The 20,490-nt window shown below is 36.8% G+C and overlaps 2 protein-coding genes across 2 annotated transcripts in view; one reads left to right on the top strand and one right to left on the bottom strand.

Moving 5' to 3' along the window:
• The window catches only part of tmx2b (thioredoxin-related transmembrane protein 2b), a 157,917-nt gene that overhangs the window by 61,278 nt on the left and 76,149 nt on the right, over positions 1-20,490 (bottom strand). The window lies entirely within an intron of this gene.
• Positions 1-20,490, top strand: part of si:dkey-28b4.8 (sarcoplasmic/endoplasmic reticulum calcium ATPase 2) — a 39,880-nt gene that overhangs the window by 4,090 nt on the left and 15,300 nt on the right. Inside the window, exons 3-17 of the mRNA XM_033966451.2 lie at positions 659-676; positions 764-846; positions 1,504-1,608; positions 3,814-3,952; positions 9,419-9,585; positions 11,038-11,193; positions 11,808-11,949; positions 13,560-13,726; positions 14,428-14,519; positions 15,006-15,108; positions 15,599-15,730; positions 16,230-16,355; positions 17,004-17,225; positions 17,495-17,606; positions 19,159-19,397. Of these exons, the coding sequence (XP_033822342.1) occupies positions 659-676; positions 764-846; positions 1,504-1,608; positions 3,814-3,952; positions 9,419-9,585; positions 11,038-11,193; positions 11,808-11,949; positions 13,560-13,726; positions 14,428-14,519; positions 15,006-15,108; positions 15,599-15,730; positions 16,230-16,355; positions 17,004-17,225; positions 17,495-17,606; positions 19,159-19,397 (2,003 nt within the window). The remainder of the gene's footprint in view (positions 1-658; positions 677-763; positions 847-1,503; positions 1,609-3,813; positions 3,953-9,418; positions 9,586-11,037; positions 11,194-11,807; positions 11,950-13,559; positions 13,727-14,427; positions 14,520-15,005; positions 15,109-15,598; positions 15,731-16,229; positions 16,356-17,003; positions 17,226-17,494; positions 17,607-19,158; positions 19,398-20,490) is intronic.

Raw genomic sequence — 20,490 nt, 5'->3', positions numbered from 1 at the left:
TTTTCTTGGCACACTTTGGTCCCTTAGTGCCAATTGGGCATCGTTTAAATGCCACGGGCTACCTGAACATTGTTTCTGACCATGTCCATTCCTTCATGACCACCATGTACCCATCCTCTGATGGCTACTTCCAGCAGGATAATGCACCATGTCATAAAGCTCGAATCGTTTCAAATTGGTTTCTTGAACATGACAGTGAGTTCACTGTACTACAATGGCCCCCACAGTCACCAGATCTCAACCCACTGGAGCATCTTTGGGATGTGGTGGAACGGGAGCTTCGTGCCCTGGATGTGCGTCCCACAAATCTCCATCAACTGCAAGATGCTCCTATCAATATGGACCAACATTTCTAAAGAATGCTTTCAGCACCTTGTTGAATCAATGCCACGTAGAATTAAGGCAGTTCTGAAGGCGAAAGGGGGTCAAACATCGTATTAGTATGGTGTTCCTAATAATCCTTCAGGTGAGTGTATAATGTATATGTTATGTACTGAAAAGTTTGAATGCGTAATGCAGTGTGTTGTAAAGCACTCTGCACATGAAAGGTTGGTAAGTTACTTCTGTAGTCACAGATGCCCAGAGACTGACTAGCACAGACGTCCTCAGAATGTAATTATCTTTTAATAAACAAAGTGCTCTTTTTTTTACCCCACAGAATTGCCAGCTGAAGAAGGTGAGCACTCCAGTGACTTATAGTCTTTGGTTTATATTTTAATTATTGTTGTTGTATTTAAGTGTATTTTGAATATTTTCACATCAGGGAAGTCACTATGGGAGCATGTGTTAGAGCAGTTTGAGGATCTGTTGGTCCGAATCCTGCTGCTGGCTGCCTGCATTTCATTTGTAAGTAACTACTATTTTAATAAATAATATAGGGAAAATGTCATCATATGGATAAACTAATTCTGACAATTTTAGAAGCAAATATTTCATAATCTTTATAATTGAATTCTGTACTCCCACATAGTTTACGTCACCTTAACTAAACATGTCAACTCCGCCCACAATCACATTTCAAATACATCTTATATAAGAAATGTGTGGTTGGTTGAACAAGTATCCACACTTTAAACTCCACTCCTGAAACCAAGTGTTTGTAATCAGAAGCACCTGGCTGTAATCAGTCTTGCATGATTTCACCAAGCACTTAAAATTGCACTAATTTTAACAATTGCACTAATTTTATCCTGCATGTATACCTAGTTTGCACTGAAATGACCCAAAAGCCCTAGGAACAATAAACAAAGCTATTAAAACAATATATACACTGTTAAGTACCAAAAAAAAGATTACTGTTTAGTTCCACTTTTGCTTTATTATTAAGAACATTTGATTTTATGAAACTGGCCACATCCTTGAGAAATTCTGATCTAATTAGACAATGTGAATGAAAGGATGTCGCTGCAGTTTGGTCATGCTGTCAATAATCATGAATAATGTTATAGTTTCTTTTATTACACATGTAATCTTGATATAATGAATCCTTGCGTTTTGGTACAGACTTTGGCCTGGTTTGAAGAGGGGGAGGGGACAGTCACAGCGTTTGTGGAGCCGTTCGTGATTCTCCTTATCCTTATCGCTAATGCCATTGTAGGAGTGTGGCAGGTGAGTGATTAGTTTGACCCGTGGAAAGTTTCTTTTGCAATCCTGTTGAACTGCATCTGTAAATCAGCTTACTAAAGTGCATTTGTGATATTGAAGTGAGACTAAAGACCTGTCTGTCCACAACCACATTTCAAATAGAGCTGCTTAACTGGACAGTGACTGTGGATTAAAGAAGAAAGTGAGAAGGGAGGAGGGGCAGGTCTGGAGGTATAAAGAACAGTTTGATTAACCCAACCGGTATCCACGCTTCAAACTCTGTCCCTGCAGCCAGGTGTTTGTAATCAAGGCACTCTTTTGTGATGTCACCAACTACTGGAAACTATTAGGGTGGTGCAAACTTAATTTAGGTATTTAAAACCAGAATCCTGCCATTTTGCATAGTTCACTCTAAAGTGAAACTAAAACACCATATATATTTAAAAAAAAAGACACAAGGTACATTCACACTTGTTGTACCAGGTCTTAGTTTGAATCCAGTTTAGTCTTAATGTAGACCTGGTTTGGTCCTGTTCTAGTTCTGGTTTAGTCCTGGTGTGATCCATATTTAGTTCTGGTTTTATTTCCAGTTTAATCCCAATTTGTGGAAATGACTACCAGGAACTGCCTGAGGCAGTTGTTTCTTTGTCATGGTTTAACATCAAAGTGATAAGTGACTAAGTGGGATACAGGGCCTTTAACCTTTAAAATCACATGCTTCAAGTCTATTGCTCACATGGGAATGAAAATATGGAACAAGACAACAAAATCATTAGTCCCACTCGAGTTCTGTTTACATTGACAATATCAGCATTATATTACATTTTATTCCTTCAATATTACTCCCAAAATTATCATTATTTATTTTTAACAGGAAATCATTCAACATAAAATATATTATCCAAAGGGTATTTCTAGCATTGCTAGTATTATTGCAAGCCTAGCACTTGCCTATTCTAACCCTGGCAACTTGCAGCTTTCTCTTTTGCTGAATACAATTGGAATGGAAATGTTTAATGTCATACTGTGTAACTTTCAAGTCAAAGCAATAACATCTCTATGAACAAAAATTACATAGTTTTTTAGTAGTTAGTCTTTTTAAGTTGTAAATTGTTGTTATTCTATGAGCCGCTGATAAATCAGTTACATTGTTTTGAAACTGACTACACATATATAATATTAATAACTATCTTTACAATCTTGAATTTCTGCATCATTAATAATAGCCATACTGCTGACTATGGAAGTATTCCATGAAGCTAAATTAAGGGAAAGCCTGGCTTATTTGGGCAATCCAGGCTAATCAAATCCTCAGCGCCACCTCTGGTTAGTCACTGAAATGGAGCTAAATTGAGATTAAAAACCTCTCTGGTCGAGACCAGGATCACCGTCAAGATTATTTCATCTTTGTCTCCAAGAACCGTGGAGTACCACACCTGTGTTTAATGATGTGTATCTGTGTGAATACAGTTAAACCAGTTTTAACGTGTGAACAGACGCTGGTTTGAAGTTTGAAAAGGAGCTGGTTTTCAGTGGGTTCTGGCTATGCAGTCCTTTATCACATCTGTCTCTCACACTATGTCAAACCACACAAATATGGGCTATGCGCTGATTTAATCAGCCAATTCTGGTCACATGTGGAAAGTTCCATTACAACTTACACACAGTGGGACAAGCTCCACACGCAGATGCTACTGCACATCGAGAAGGTATCAAGCACGCACTGCACAGCCACTCTCCTCTCTGCCCGGGTAGCGACCGGAAAAGGAGGGATAAGCAAACAGGAGATGAGGGAGTTATTCCCCAGCTCCCGGATCCAAGTGAACGGAAAAATTCCATATCCCAAACCAAACTATTGTCCATATGCGTGTTTGCTCCTCTCGGTTAGTCAGATCATTAAAACATGACAACTGAAGCACATTTTAAGCCCATTTTCACTGATGTCGTTGCGCCATTGATCTGACCTTCCCAGAGTCACCAATAGCAAACACAAAACGCCTCTTAACCCAAAGTCCTCAATTAGCTTTGGTTAGACCCAGGCTTATTTCTTTCATGGAATGACTTGAGGCTTAAACTGGAGATGGGGCTAGTTTCAGCTCAAGATTACAGGATAAGCCTGGATTTGTTAAACCACTTTAATGGAATACTCCCTATTTCTTAAACATCTAATCTGTGCAGTACTGTTTTACATATCACATTGTCTACCTTGTATTCACTCTGCTTTTTTAGGAGCGTAATGCAGAGAATGCCATTGAGGCACTGAAGGAGTATGAGCCTGAGATGGGAAAAGTTTATCGTCAGGACAAAAAGAGCGTCCAGAGAATCAGAGCCAGAGACATTGTGCCCGGAGACATCGTGGAGGTGGCCGGTAAGCACAAAAACTATGCCCTGGTGCAGTTCTAGTCAAATCTTGGTTAGGCCTGTCATGATAATTACTAAATTGACTTATCGTTCAATAAATGATAGCTGGATCAATATATTTTGGAGTTCAGTATACAGTGTACATTTTCTTTGTAGTAGTGGGAACATTTCAGTCACTTTTGTTGTAATATGGAAAAAAGAGCTGTAGAGAGCTGAAAATGGAACTTCTGTGACTTATTGCTTCATTTTGCTATTCATTTGGTGCTCCTCATGCTTTTTAATGATACTGTATATTTAGACATTTGTTTACTAGGATTATCCTGCTTTATTGTTGTTGTGTCAGTGGCATAACATAGTTTCATTATTATTGTTTATTTCAGTATATCTCTGTAGCAATATATCATGGTTCAAAATGTGTTACTGTTTAGACCTGGTTTAGACCTGGTTTAGACCTGGTTTAGACCTGGTCTAGACCTGGTCTAGACCTGGTCTAGACCTGGTTTAGTCCTGGTTTAGTCCTGGTTTAGTCCTAGTTAAGTCCTGGTGGAGTTCTTGTCAAGTCGTGGTTCTGGTATGGAACTGGTTTAGATCTGATTTAGACTTGGTTTGTCCTGATTTAGTACTAGTTTGGACTTGATTTAGATCTGGCTTTGTCCAGGTTTCGTCCTGATCTAGTCCTGATCTAGTCCTGATCTAGTCCTGATCTAGTCCTGATCTAGTCCTGACCTTTAGTCCTGACCTTTAGTCCTTAGTTCTTTTCCAGGTCTAGTACTGTTGTGTCCTGGTGTTACCCTGCTGTAGACCTGGTTAAGACCTTGCATTTCTAAAATGTTTCAATCTAATCAAAGTCATATCAGGGCATCATGTTTAGTTATTCTTGGCAAATATCTAGAATTGTGTAACGTCCTCTCCTCTCTCTATTTCTCTGTTTTCTGTCCTGTCGTTCTCTGCCCTTCTCTCCTCTCCAGTCACTCTCCCTCTCTCCCCCTCTATTCCTCTCTTTTTCTCCCTCCTCTCCTCTCTTTGACACTTACTCATGGAAATACAGATACACGCTCAGGCCTTTTGATAATTACAGCTGCAAACCATATTTTCCAATGGCACAATCTTGTGGTAACATTTTTGGTTCTTGTTCATCATTAGTCATTTAAAGGTTACCTTAAATCTTTGGTACTTAATTTTTACACCTCAGAAGGTGTCTTGTCTTGATGTGAGTCACCTGATGGAAAAATCTGGATTAGTCTTACAATTAACTGTCTCAACTGAACACAGAATAAAACAAGCAAGGTTAAATATTGTTTCAATCATTTTATATGCCTGTAGCTGTGTAATCTTGAATAAAATGCATTTAAAATCAATCCATTTATGAGTTGACCAAATAAAAAAAAAACTGAAGTTTAAACATAATTTTGTGCAATAAACGTAAATATTGCTGTGCTAGTACCCTGGCAGAAGTTATCAATCTAGGGTGGTGCAATGAATGAATACTTTGTACTGAGCAGCCATACAAATCAAACATTAAATCCATTTGAGAGAAAAGAACATCTCTCCTGTCAACTAATGCTCAGAACTTTTCCCTCTGTGCATGTTTCAAACACAAAAACATTTACATCAGTGTTTGATAGGGTATGATGTTGAGGTGATTCACTGTTGGCTTCTGCACAAACCACGATGCTGCAATATGATTGATCCAGTTTGCAACCAATAAAACTGGGCAATATTATTAAAATGATCTATTTCATGTTCTGTGGACCCTTCTTGTGTCTTGTTCTTAGTTGTTAGGGTTAGGGTCACAATATGGTTATCAATTCAGAATTTCTTCTCATATCTTACGTCTATTCCGTTTTCCATTCCCTTTTTAACTTCTGGGTTGAATTAAATCACGTGCAAACATCTTGACTTTGGTAGAACTTCTCTGTCCCACTGCCCTGTTTCCTCTTTCTGAAATAGCAGCAGAATCTTCCTCGGGGGAATTCAACTGTTGTTTTTTTTTTCTGATTTTCTGATTAAGCTGTGTGTGATCTAGTGCCCTCTTTAAGTGTAGTCACAGAGTTTCCGGACCATGGGAACTCAGACGAGGCACATGTTTAGTTATTTTTACCACAACTTTGGCACGTTTGTTTACATTGCAAATAAATCAGTTGTGAATTGTTGTGTCGGACAGCCAGTCAGAGGATATTTCTTATTTCTAAATTTGTTTTATGTTGATTATGCTGAAGAAAGTTTTAATTTTTGGGTTCATACAATGGATAGTAGCTCAGAAATGTGCCCTCTAACTAGAAGGTTTGGGGTTCAGTTCCAATAATTTACAAAAGGATAAATGCTATTTGTCGATGTAATCTGGGGCTGCAAGATATGTCGCAATCAAATCAAAATCACAATTTGAATTTATCCAATTAGCAAATTAAAATGTTTGTTTTTTAAGTTCAATAATTTCCTCCAGAAAAAACTTTTTGTCAATTATTCTGGTTGTGCTTAAAATGTCAACTTTGAACAGAATCTTATTAAAACAGAATCCACAAATCAAATTACAATGCTTGTCAGATAAATCACTATTTGATACGTTTTGGTCATTATGAAAGCTATTCATTTTAAGAAGACATTACTGTGATGGAAAGTACTATGTTATAATGTTTTCCCCTCATCATTAGCCTACTCACTTATATTTCAGTGGATTCATGCATGTTTGAGTAACGCTCTACTGTCCTATATTTGAGTCTTAAGTGTCCCGAAAATTTCCGTTTGCACGTACCTCCTAGTCCCGCCCCCAGCTCAGTACTTAATTGTGAATCTTATCTTAGGTCCTGCTTTGAGACCAATTTAGTCTTGAAGTGGATTTTCTTTGGTCCTGTTCTAGTCCTGATTTAGTTCTGGTCTTGCCATTAACTGTATGGTCTAGCACAGGTTTAGTTCCAAGTTTAGTCTTATCACGTTTTAGTTAATTTTAATATAATGTTTGTACAAGTGTGGATACACCCTTAGTCACCGGTTTATATATGGGTTTAAAAATGTTATATTAAAAAACTCTAAATGGAAGGTAAATCTTTTAGTTTACAATACAAAGTTTACAAAATTGTGAATATACTGTGTACCGTATTTTCCGCACTATAAGGCGCATCGGAATATAAGGCGCACCTTCAATGAATGGCTTATTTTAAAACAAATTTCATATATAGGGCGCACCGCATTATAAGGCGCATAGAATAGAAACTACTGTAGTAGCTGGGGTTGTGTTACGCATCCACGAGATGGAGCTGCGCTGAAGGGAATGTCAACAAAACAGTCACATAAGTCAGTCAAACTCACAAAACAAGTTAATGCATTCACAATGTAGTAACTCTCGAAAAAGTGCAACGTAAAAACAATAACTCAACGTTGTTCAAACGTTAATGTCCATATTCACAATATCTCCCAGCCTTGTTTAGTTGTAAACACGTGAAAGAAACACGTAAAGCCTCACTTTTTCAGCTCATTCCTCATTCACAAATCCGTCGAGTTCTTCCTCTTCAGTGTCTGAGTTGAACAGTTGGTCGAGCTCATTCAAAGTGCCTGATTCCGTCTCGTCAAAATCGCCATTATCCGTGTCGCTGTTGTTGTCTTAACAGTTCAGTGACAATTCCTGCCTTCGTGAAACTCGGACCACAGTTGAGACTGATATATCAGCCCAGGCATCCGCGATCCATTGGCAGATTGTGGCGTATGTCGCACGGCGCTGTCTCCCCGTTATCCCTATAGCGTCGGATCCTGTCGTTGCAGATACAGCGGGTTGCGGACTTTCCAGCAGCGTAACTCCGCGCCCAGTCGTGCTCTCATGTAAACTCAAACGGCGTCTCAAAGCGGAGACACGGGGCTATCTAAATATTTTACCATCATTACGGTAAATCTGCCTCTGTTGTCCCTCAAAGGTGATGATGAATGAGAGCGCGGGGCTGCGGGGATTTTCACTCATTTATTCGACGCGTAAAAGAAAAAATACGGATGGATGTGTAAAATAGAAGTAGTTGTGTGGAAAAAATGCAGCAAATGCTGATACTTCGTTTAACATGATTTTTATGGCTAAAAAATAATAAAAGTCTAGGTCTAGGTGAGCTGTACTGGCCCATAGTGTGCTCGGTCCTTAAAGGGATATTACCGCTATTACTTCAGCGACGCCTCCTGACTACGGGTGTCATAATTGACCAATATTGATCCATATATAAGGCGCATCGGATTATAAGGCGCACTGTGGGTTTTTGAGAAAATTATAGGCTTTTAGGTGCGCCTTATAGTGCGGAAAATACGGGTAATAATATACTGTGAGATTGACACAGTATATTATTACACTATATAGATTCTGTAAATTGTTACCTGTCCAGGGACTGCAAGTGCAAACTGGCATCTTCTGGTACATGCCTGGTACAATGTATTTTTCCTTCTGGTCAATGTCTATTGTACGCTGTCCCTGTATAAAATATTCATATCAATAATCTATAATGATAATCTATATGTTAATAAATATCAGGACTAAAGCATCATGTCTTTTTGAAATTGTATTTTAGATACAATCATGTAGTTTAGTAATAGTTTAAATTAGCCCTGCTGGACTTCATCTGACCACTCTGGAGACCTGTGTGTGTTGTTATGCCAGAGCACCCTGTGTATTCAAACCAATGTAAACTGTTTAGAACTTTCTGTGCTTTTGCAAATGGAAGAATGCGGCCCTCAGTTTTCCCATAAGTGTAAGTGCAGACTTCCTCTTGGGCCTGTCACAATAATTACTGGACTTTCATCCTATTCAATTCAGTTTATTTTTATTTTTGTTGCTATTTTGGTACAAAAAAAAAAAAAAAGATACTCGCTAGCGTGATTTGCAGCTATCCATAGGAGGGTCTGACATGACTCTTTGCTGTGATGACATTTATGGTGGCGTCTGCTCCCACTGGGCACCGCAATTTTCTAACTAAAAGAAGCTCTCTGATTGGCTGTATTTTGGTGGTGCAGCTCAGTTTCACTTCACTGTTGTAAAAAAGTTTGTAAGAGCTAAAAAATCTGTTACCCAGCTTTAAAGACATGTTTTAGCACATTACTAACACATAACTAACAATTATTTTAGTAGTTAATTAGTCAGTGATTTATTTCTGTTGTACACTGAAACTTTTTAAACGCATTATCTACCAAATAAATCTTGAAACATAACTGAAAGCTTCTAAATATATATCCATCTACTTTTAGATTCAATTTGGATTAGAGAATATGTACAAATAAAATGTATCGTTAAATTAAAAAGAAATTGGATTTTCATTAATAATGCCACTATCTTTGTTATAAAAAGGTCTTTTCATGTCTGTTTTAGAGCGTATAGTCCAAATGGTGATTACAGTTATCAAAATACGACTGATTATGTTTTGTAGTGGACTAGTCACAATTATTATGTATATGCTTTTATACGCCTATTCATAACTAACTTTTGTTGATGTCTTGTATATTTCCTCAGTTGGAGACAAGGTTCCGGCTGACATCAGGCTGACGTCCATTCGCTCCACGACTCTGCGTGTGGACCAGTCGATTCTGACTGGAGAGTCTGTGTCTGTGCTCAAACACACTGACCCTGTGCCGGATCCCAGAGCCGTCAACCAGGACAAGAAGAACATGCTCTTCTCTGTAAGAATCACACTCCCAAAACATTAAGACTTTAATCGAATAAAATTCTTGGTCGACTGAAGACATGCCGATCGATTGGCTGACTGAAAATGGAGCGTGACAAAACTCTCTATTAAACATTGCTATAATTTGACCATATATATGACCAAAACTGCACTAACAAGACAACAACTAGACATGAAAAGTAATTTTTCTTAGAAAAGTACTAAGAAACTGTATTTATATAAAAAATATTGGGATTAAACTCATGATTCACTTCCACTTGCACTACATACCTTTCTGTTGTCCCATATTATCCATACAGTCTAATAAAAATAATCAGTTGACTATTAAAAGTTTTGGTCAACTAAGACTGTAATGGCTGATCAACCAACTAAATGACTAAAAGACTACAGCCCTATAAAACATACATGAGCTAGAGTTACTTCTAACTTGGAACGTAGCCCCAGATCTTGAAATGGGCTGCACTGTTGTTGCAAACTGCTCCTGATAGGTTTAACTCAAACAGAAATGAGTAATTAGAAATTACTGTAGTTGTCCTCAATGCTGTCATCAATGATAAATCTGACACACATTGAAAGTGTGGATTAGTAGCAAAAACACCAAAGAAAACATAATGTCTTCTAGTATTGTATGATGGTTAGCATCTTTGTTTGGGATATAGTCCATGTTTCTCTGATTGATCTCTCTGCCTTATTTTTTTTTTATCCTTGACACTGACTTTAACAGCAAAGGCTCTAGACTAATTTCCTTATTGTATGGAAAGAGTTTTGTTGGCTCTTGTCACACTTGTCAGACTACTCAATGCTGCACCTATGTATGTTTTGAGTACATGAGCTTTATATATTTTGACAACATGGAAGCAACTGCCTTTACCATGTGATGGGATTTTACATACAATTGTTATATAATAAGACATATTTAGCTTAACCTGGGCATTTATTAAACCCATGCTTGATCTATTATAGCAGTCTAAAAGTGTATTGATTTGATGGTGATGCACAACTGAAAGCAGCTGTTGTATTCTGTTCAAAAGGAGCTGACTCAGAGTCCTCAGCTCAAAGGACAAATGCTCATGATTTATTTAAGACAACATTTCAGCAGCAACATCTCTGTCTGTGTGGTGGGAGTACAGTGCATCTGATATAATGGAGACCTATTGACAATCTGAGCAACAAGGTTATAAGATGGGGATAGGCGATTTTGACAAAAATGAATATCTCAACAATGCATTTGGAATGTGCTAAAATGTGCCTGTAAATGTCTTTTTTGAGGTTCAAGTATCGCACAAAAAGTACATGAATATAGAAGCTATTTAATAACCTTATCTGCCCCCTTTATTTCTTTACTGTGTAACAAGTGCCGCTTTGACTGGAATAAGTTCTAAAACATTGAAGCTAAATTATAGTACCATTGCCAAATGTGTTAACCTTGGTTGATATTTTTTTGCAGGGTACTAACATAGCAGCGGGTCGGGCCATTGGAGTGGTCGTAGCGACAGGAGTCCAGACGGAGATTGGGAAAATCAGAGATGAAATGGCCTCGACGGACCCTGAACGCACCCCATTGCAGCAGAAACTAGACCAGTTTGGAGAGCAGCTGTCCAAGGTAAGCAGATTTAATCTTGATCTAGCTGTATGTGTCCCTCAAAAAGAGACGACTGTCGAACCACACAAGAGCAAATTTTTTTTTTACTTTTTGTTTTGTTCTTTCTCATTGGTTTCTAAAAATCTGAGGGCTGGGGCTATATATAAAAAGTATTTTATGTAACTTATTGCTGATTACAAAAATAAACAAATAAATGAACTGGAGCCTTCAAACAAAAATATCAATAACATGTTGCAGAGAATATACTTGCCACAAGGGCAGCACGATAAATATAAATAGATATTGAACTGAAATCAGTTTTACCAGTCAATTGGCAAAGGCTGCAATTTTAAAGTAACACTACTTATAATTTTTTTCTTCTTTTTTATGGTAAATACCTGCTAATCCAGTAGTGTAGACCCCTTTCATAAATGTATAGAATTCTTGTGTTCATTAAAGAATGAAATGGTAAATCTAATTGCAATATTTGTAAAATATTAAAATAAAAAGACAAAATCAGGAGCCCAACCTGCCACCGTCATAGTAGTATAATTATCCCATAATCATATGGAAAATGTAGTCATTGTATTGTGTTTTTTAAAGATTAGTACATACGTCCTTGATTTGTGTTGCAGGTGATCAGTGTGATCTGTGTGGCTGTGTGGGCCATAAACGTGGGTCACTTTAACGACCCTGTGCATGGAGGCAGCTGGCTCCGAGGGGCTGTGTACTACTTCAAGATCGCTGTGGCTTTGGCTGTTGCTGCTATTCCTGAAGGTACATGTGTTTGTCATAAGAGAGGACAATATAAAGATAATGTGTTGCTTTATCAGTTTGTTTGTTATACATGAATTTGTTTTGGGGTTTTTTAATGCCCATTGACCCAGCTATAACAAAAATGTTCATTTCAAAACTTCTACTTAACTTAGTTTTAATCTAGGCAATTTTTTGTTTAATTTTGGTATGGTTTAAATATATTTTCTTCTTTTAAGAGGCAGTTGGGAAATTGAAATACAGTGTACAATCATTTATGACTAAATTATGCTTTTTTTGTGTGTGTGAAATGTTTTAATCCAATGTATCTAGTCAAAATTACTCAAATCAAGGTTAATATGAATTATAATTATCAACTATTAAGCTCCTAGGCATGTACAATATGAAAAGAAAGCTGTAACCCTCTTATTTTCAGGATGAAAAAAATATTCTTAAGGTTAATCAGGACCAGTTTGTACTCCAAACTCACAATTAAAAAAAAAATAGTTGAACTAGCCTTTTGTGTAGGTTAGTTTCTTGTAGTGTCTTCCACCTGGACTATTTTTAACTTTATTTCAAGTTCACATCTCATTTTAGTTTGGCTTCAGGTGTGAAAAAAAACAATTGCCAAGACCCAACAAATGCTCAAACAGAAGCTTTACTCCTATTTATATTTACCAAAAAAATACAGGGAGTATTTGAAATCTGATTTTCCTTTGTGCAAAGATTGTTCCCACTTATAATTTGATTACGTCAGACAGCAGTGGCCAAGACTATAGAGTGTCAGCTCCACAAAGAGTCCAGCCATTTGATTCAAACTGCTTCAGTTTGAATCAGGGGTAATTTTAGTCAGAGGTTTTTAAGGAAACTAGTTATAGTAGTTTATGTGGCCGTACCAACCGTATGTATTGTTGAGCAAAATTTATTTACCCAAGTAGAAAGCATTTCACCCTCTGAGAATCAGAAAATGTGCTTTTGGCATGCTTGTTGTCGTTAAGATTACCATGATGACAAAACTCAAATTTGGCCTTTGAAAGTTGTGAAATGGGCTTATAAACTCATCGTGATGAATAATTAGACAATAAATATCTGTTACAGGACCAGGTATGGCTGTAGTTGATAAAATAAGTTCTTGATTGAGACGTACCCTTCTGATCGATTGGTCGATTAAAAACGGGGCGTGGCTAAATCTCTCAAAACTATTGCTTACCTCTACCTGACGCAAACTGCACTCACAAGACAACTGCAGTTCATGCAAAAACAAGTATTTATGCAGAAAAAAGTACTAGTAAACAATATAAAGACAGATGAAACTTGTAAATCATGAGTTTAATATGCCGTTTTACATATAAATACCAAAAAAGACCTAATCTTCAGAAAACTAACTACCTCACTAACATCTCCTGTCTGCTGTTATCCTGTAAACATCTTCATAATCTAAATAAAATGCTTATACAAATTTCTGGTCGACTAAGACACCATCGACCGATTAATCGACTGAACTGCTAAGGGACTACAACCCTAGGTCCAGGTTAACCATAAATAAATAACCATAACATGTTTTCTTTAATCTCTATTTTTGTATTTACTGTATCTCCAGTAAATCTCACCATTTCATTGCTTCCTTCCTCCAGGCCTCCCTGCAGTGATCACCACCTGCTTGGCCCTGGGCACGAGGAGAATGGCCCGAAAAAATGCTATAGTGCGCAGCCTCCCCTCAGTGGAGACTCTGGGCTGCACCTCTGTCATCTGCTCAGACAAAACTGGGACCCTCACCACCAACCAGATGTCTGTCTGCAGGGTAAGCTTACAAAGAGCAAGGAAGATGGAGTCTCTATCATGGGTTAAAACAACTTGAATTCAGGATATAATTTTTTATCAAATCGCAAAAGCTGCAATTTTATTATTTATAGAATGTCCTCTGCAAAGAACAAAATATCCTATCCTTTAATTTAAAAAAATCTTGTACCTGCGCAAACATGCATGGGATTCTTGTATTCTTGTAGAAGTTCATAATTCAGTCTTTTCTCACATGCTAATGCTTCTGGAGTTGTTTACAATGTGCAATCTTACTTTTTAAACATTTAAGAAAAATCTAATAACAATCATGAAGATTATTATTTTATTTGTTATGTAATATATTTTGGTGTTTTGGGATATGCCAAGAAAATAAGCTAATATGCTTCCGGATACAACAGCCATTGTTTGTGGATTAGATTTTAGATACATTTTAGTTTGGCATGAGAGAAAAAGAACTACAATTCAATACAATTTTATGAGACTAGGGGCTGCACAATTTGAGGGAAAAAATGTAATGTAGAAATTTGGTTCACAGTGCACATTTTAAACACGTATGAACAGCAGAAGTCTAACACCATAATAAATATTCTAAATTCTTGTGATATATTTTCTTTGCTGTGATTTCACTAACCTAATGTGTAACTACCATGTAACTAGCATGTAACTAACCCAGAGTACTTACCATAACTAATGCTTTTGTAGATGTTTGTTGTGGAGAAGACTGTCTCTGGAGATCAGTGTACCTTGAGTGAGTTCACAGTGACTGGGTCCACATACGCTCCAGAAGGAGAAGTGTGAGTCTCTTTAACCTTAATAATAACTGTAGCACTTTAAAATGTGTGGTTTTCTAATGCAGGGGTGGTAGAAACAAGTACTCATAACTAATAATATTACTAAAATAGAATTAAAATGTTGTTATCCAAAACGTTTTTTCAAATAAGAGTAAAAAGTATGAATTGGGTGAAGTCCATCAATTATGAATTAGAGTTCAAGTAATCAACATCAAAAAGGATTTGCTGCTGCGCTGGAGATGGTGCAGAGGAGGGATGAGTGCATTGTATATGAATAGCTAGAAATTTGATTTGTTAAGAGGCAAAGATAGCAGGCTGTGATTGGCTGACAGGTGACAGGAGGGAGGGACAAAGGAAATACATTATTTTGTGGAAATTACACCTCAGTTTAATTATATTAATTTGTCTGTACACTCACTTTTGAAAAGCAGGCTAAAGCAATGACATAGGCTCAGAATAAAATCAAATATTTCTGTATTTTTCTCTCAGTTACAAAGATGGTGCAGTGGTGACATGCAGTGAGTATGAAGGACTGGTGGAGATGGCCACGATCTGTGCTTTGTGCAATGACTCCTCACTGGACTACAACGAGGTAACAGAAACTAATCACAGGTAGTCAACAATAATTTATTATAATTATAATTATAATTATAATTATAATTATAATTATAATTATATATAACAGTTATTTTAATAGTCCATTAATCAGCGATTACGTATTTGATTAGTTGATTACTCTATTGTATTGTACATTGAAACTTTTTAAATGCATTTTTTTTTTTTACCAAAATAAAGGTGACTGAAGACTTCTAAATAGAGAATATTTACAAGTAGTGTATTATTGATGAAAAATCACAAAAGGTTTATTTGACATTCTGATTGAATAATGCTAATGTCTTTGTTATAAAAGGTATTTTTTTAGTTTTACAGTATAGTCCAGATAACAAATGTGATTATCAATACAGATTATCAAAACAGCTGTAAGTATTTTTATAGTTGACTAGTCACGATTAGTCAATTAATTGTTGCAGGCCTACTTATAATTTTCTACATGCTAAATTAAATTCCTTGTTGTGTTCCAGGCTAAAGGGTTGTTTGAGAAAGTCGGAGAGGCAACAGAGACTGCCCTCTGCTGTCTGGTGGAAAAAATGAATGTTTTTAACACGGATCTGAGAGGACTGAGCCGATCAGAGAGAGCCACAGCCTGCTGTACTGTAAGTGTCTATCTACACTGGAAATGTAACAATATTCATGGCAATTCAAAACTAATTATTCTGTCTTTTGGGTGGTGAAAAATACTCAAAATGGTGCCTATAAACAGGAATTTGAAAACGCTTAGCCACGGCACTGTACCTGATTTCTTAAAAACATGAAAAACAGATCTATTCACTGTTTGCAGTGGTCCAAAGTGACATTACTAATACATTCCTAGCACTGTAATTATTCACTGCGATGAATTTATACGCACTTTTCACAACTGTCAGAGTGAGTTTTGCTGTCATAGTAATGCTAACAACAACTAGTATAGTAACAGGAGACCAGACAGCAGACAGGACACAATGGACTTATTTTGACCATGTATTTACAAAATATCTGTACTAGGATAAGACAAAACTCTGTTACATGAAAGAAAACAGTTACAGCCTGTTGGTACAATATGTATCGAAGTACATTATAGAGTCTTTTTTTATTTCTTGCCGTTTGTTTTTTTAGGTGATAAAGCAGCTGATGAAGAAGGAGCTGACTCTGGAGTTTTCTAGAGACAGAAAGTCGATGTCCGTTTTCTGTTTGTCCAATAAACTGTCTCGCTCAGCCACTGGGTCCAAGATGTTTGTGAAGGTGAATATATATGAGTATATACCCTTTTATTCTATGAAAGCTTAGCCTGTCCTCTAGAGGCTCTTTAGCATGGCAGTTATTTGTTCCTTGATCAGACTTAATAGAGTTGAAAGGTAATTGTAATTTAAACTAAATTTCCACTTGGATGGTACTAACAGTGGTTAGCTATTTATTCATTCAATGATTAAGCCCTGTTGTTATATGTATGAACACTTTCTATCTAATTGCTCAATAAGAAAATCCCAATTTAAGTAATCTATAATGCCATAGCCAACAAAAAGTGTACATTTTCTTGGTGTCTAATCCAATAGTTATAAATCTCTTTTCGGGTGCGTTGACAATTTTCACACTTTGAGCCCCATTTAGTCCTGATTGGTTTGTTCCTGGTCTAGTCCTGGTCTAGTCCAGTTACAGTTTTGGGTTTAGTCACTATTTAGTCCCAATGGTTGGTTTTCCCCATGACAGCTGTGAGTTGACTACTAATTTATTAATAAAATGTGTCAAAAATTCTGTATAAGTTGTTACTTACTATTTGTAGTCATCATGAAATACAAATTAATCACAATGTATTTTTTATTAAATAAATTAAAATAAGAAGAGGCATGTTTTCTTTTATTTTGTATAATTCTGTCTTGTTTTGTCTTGTAGGGAGCTCCAGAGAATGTTTTGGAGCGCTGTAACTACATCCGCATCAATGGCACTTCTCGTGTGCCCATGAGCAAAGCAATGAGAGAGCAGCTGCTGTCCACAGTGAGAGAGTGGGGATCAGGCCGAGACACACTACGCTGTTTGGCCATGGCAACGAGAGACACGCCCCCTGACATCAAAACACTAAATCTGGAAAACTCTGCCACCTTCGCCAACTATGAGGTGAGGAGGGTTATTGATGACAAAAATTTTAAGATGTGATAACAAAATGTTACTGTTATAGCAATTAATTCAGTAATTCAGAACAATGTAAACACATTTCCACAATATTCATTAGTACTTTTTTCAATTTTTATTTTAGGAATTAGAGAGGGCTATTAACAATTGCATTTTGGTAGAATAATAGCAAATTGCTCTGTATTCTCTCCTGGTCCCCTCCTTTAATTTAAATGATGGGTTGTTATTTGTCCTCATGTCATATACTTCCTCAGTCTGACCTGACATTCGTGGGCTGTGTTGGGATGTTGGACCCTCCTCGTAAAGAGGTGCTCAGTGCAGTAAGAATGTGTCGACAGGCTGGGATCAGAGTCATCATGATCACAGGTGAGAGAAAACTCTATGGGAGATTTATATTAAGTATCATGGGGTAAAAAACAAAACAATTCAAACAGTGAAATCCTTAATTGTCTAATACTTTACCATATTTCTGGTATGTGATCAGCTTTATGAAATCAATATTTTTTTTTCAAGTGAATGTTTCTTAAATAGAGGTTAAAAACACTTTACTATTATATTAACTTTTTTGGTGACTGAAATGACAATTTTTACTTGTAAACATGTGTAAGATTATTTATTTTTATTTTTTTCAGTTCTTAAAATTATGTTGTGACCTAAGTACTCACAATTATCACTTTACCAAGGAATCTTGACAGCCCTGAACAAGAGGTGCTCAAGTGCAAAGAAAAAACAAAAAACTACAGAAATTTGCCTTTTCTTCATTGTTTGAACTAAAATGAGCAAATAATATTAAATATACGGTACCCAGAAGCGGCAATGATCAGCCCTCACCCGCGCTTAGGCCGGTGCGCCACCCCACAAGGGCCCCACAATTTCCCTCTTTATAGTATTATATGTCCCAATACTCTAGATCATATACAGCAAATTTGAAACTTTTCTGACAAACAACCCAGGAGGAGTTCATAAAGGCATCATGTTAAAAAACATTTATCATTGATGTAACATGGGGAGTGTCAGTAATCCCTACGGCTACACCGTTAAAAAATGTGGCATGCGGCTAATGAGCCATTTTTTTGTATTTTTGGAAAATTTATATTGCCAGAAATGAGAGAAACGTGAGTTTGAATTTGGGAAATTTTTCATAAACGCCCAAGGAGAGGTTTGCAAAAGTATCATCTGTTAATTCAATTCAATTCAATTCAATTCAATTCAATTCATTTATTTTTGTAACGCCCAAAATCACAACAACAGTTGTCTCGAAGGGCGTTCCTGTTTTGGTTAAAAACCTGAGAGACTGAGATTTTGTGATTTTACTATTGGAATAACATGGAGAGTTTTTGTCATCACTACAGCAAAACCATAAGCAATATGGCACGAGGTCGGGATGTCAAAACAGAATTTCAGAAATTTTTGAAAAAAATTCTCCCCATATGAGTTAGTTTTGCTCTGTAGAGGGCGCTAAGACGCCCAATTCCATTCCTTCACAACGAGGAGGATTAGCGCAGGGGGTTTTAATAACTGATTCAAACTGGAGTTTGCATGAGTTTTGCAAATGCATTTGCAAATTTACATCTGGTAGAGCAGGCAGTGTTGCATTGGTAATTCTTACTTGTGGTGCTCGGGCCTAATAATGCTAACACATTGGATTAATGAGTGCCTTTCAAGACACCCAAAGTGCTTTACAGGGCATTATTGATTCACTCCATACTCAGTGGTTGTAAGCTACTATTGTAGCCATAGCTGTCCCGGAGCAGAGCAATATGGGTGAAGAATCTTTTCCCAAAGGACATAATGACAGAATTTGGTCCCAGCGATAATTGATCCTTCGACCTTTGGGTTGGCCCTTGTTTGGCCTCTGAGTTTCAGCATTTATGGATCCCCAAAGTATTATTCTTCTGTTATATTATTTCTTTTCTAGGTGACAACAAGAACACAGCTCTGTCTATCTGTCGGCGTGTGGGCATCATAACGGAGCAGGAGGAGGAGCAGGAAGGTCCAGGGGCCACGGGGGGTTTGACGGGGAGAGAGTTTGACGAGCTCCCCCCTCACCTCCAGCGTCAGGCCTGTCGAACGACACGCTGCTTTGCCAGAGTAGAGCCTGCACACAAGAGCCGCATTGTGGAGTATCTGCAGAGCCTCAGCGACATCACAGCTATGGTCAGGAGGGGAACTTAAAATATACATTAATACTAACACTGTATGTAAGTGGAATGAGGGAGTGTGATGTCACCCATGCTGTTCATCTCCAGCCAAATGGCACCAATTTAGGCTTGCAGTTACAGCAGCTATTTTGGAGCCAAATTGGCTCCAAATATGTTGTTTTTGGTGAATATAGCATTTTCAAAATGGTAAATAGTAACATGATGCTCTAAATATGTTATGTGTTGGCAGTTATGACACCACAGATGTAAAATACCCCCTCTTTAATAGTTGACAAAATGGACATAGACAAGTAAGTGAGGTGCAATAAGATATCACAATAATTGCTTAATCAACTTATCGTTCATAATATAATAATAATAATAATATGACAGAGGCAAATATATATATATGTCATGTAATCCCTATATATAAATAATATATATTATATATAGAGTGTGTGTGTGTGTGTGTGTGTGTATATATATATATATATATATATATATATATATATAGGGGGGTGTGTGTGTGTGTGTATGTATGTATGTATGTATATATATATATATGTGCATTATTTATATATATATATATATATATATATATATAAAATGTGCATATATATATGTGCATATATATATGTGCATATATAATTTGTTTAGTTAACAGTAAGATTAAAAATAATACATAGTCCTATTCTCTACTAGTGACAACATTTCTGAAGTTTCTTCTAGTTTTTTTGTGTACAGTGTCAATGAGAATACACTGCCAGGCAAAAAGAAAAGTCACCACCAAAAAAAGGTCACAAAAAAGGCCACAATGGGTTCTAAAATTTGACAGAGGGGCCGGGCCAGGATATATATGCATATATCACATTAGAGATTTGGCCTGTAACATGTAGCAAAGCATGAATATGAAAGGCTCATTGTACAAATTGTTTTCCAAATGGATTTGACCTAGATGACTGAGGGATTACACAGACATCTTCCAAATGCATTAATTAAATTAATAATTAATTTATTACATTTCAGCTAAATAAACACAGCAGAAAAACTTTGAACAAGGTTTACCCTTACGTATTTTAATATAATTTGGTCACTTTCAGCGGGCCGGA

The sequence above is a fragment of the Periophthalmus magnuspinnatus genome, chromosome 1, assembly GCF_009829125.3.
Source record: "Periophthalmus magnuspinnatus isolate fPerMag1 chromosome 1, fPerMag1.2.pri, whole genome shotgun sequence".
NCBI lineage: Eukaryota > Metazoa > Chordata > Actinopteri > Gobiiformes > Gobiidae > Periophthalmus > Periophthalmus magnuspinnatus.
The sequence above is the reverse complement of the archived record's forward strand: the minus strand, read 5'-3'. Positions and strand labels throughout refer to the sequence as shown.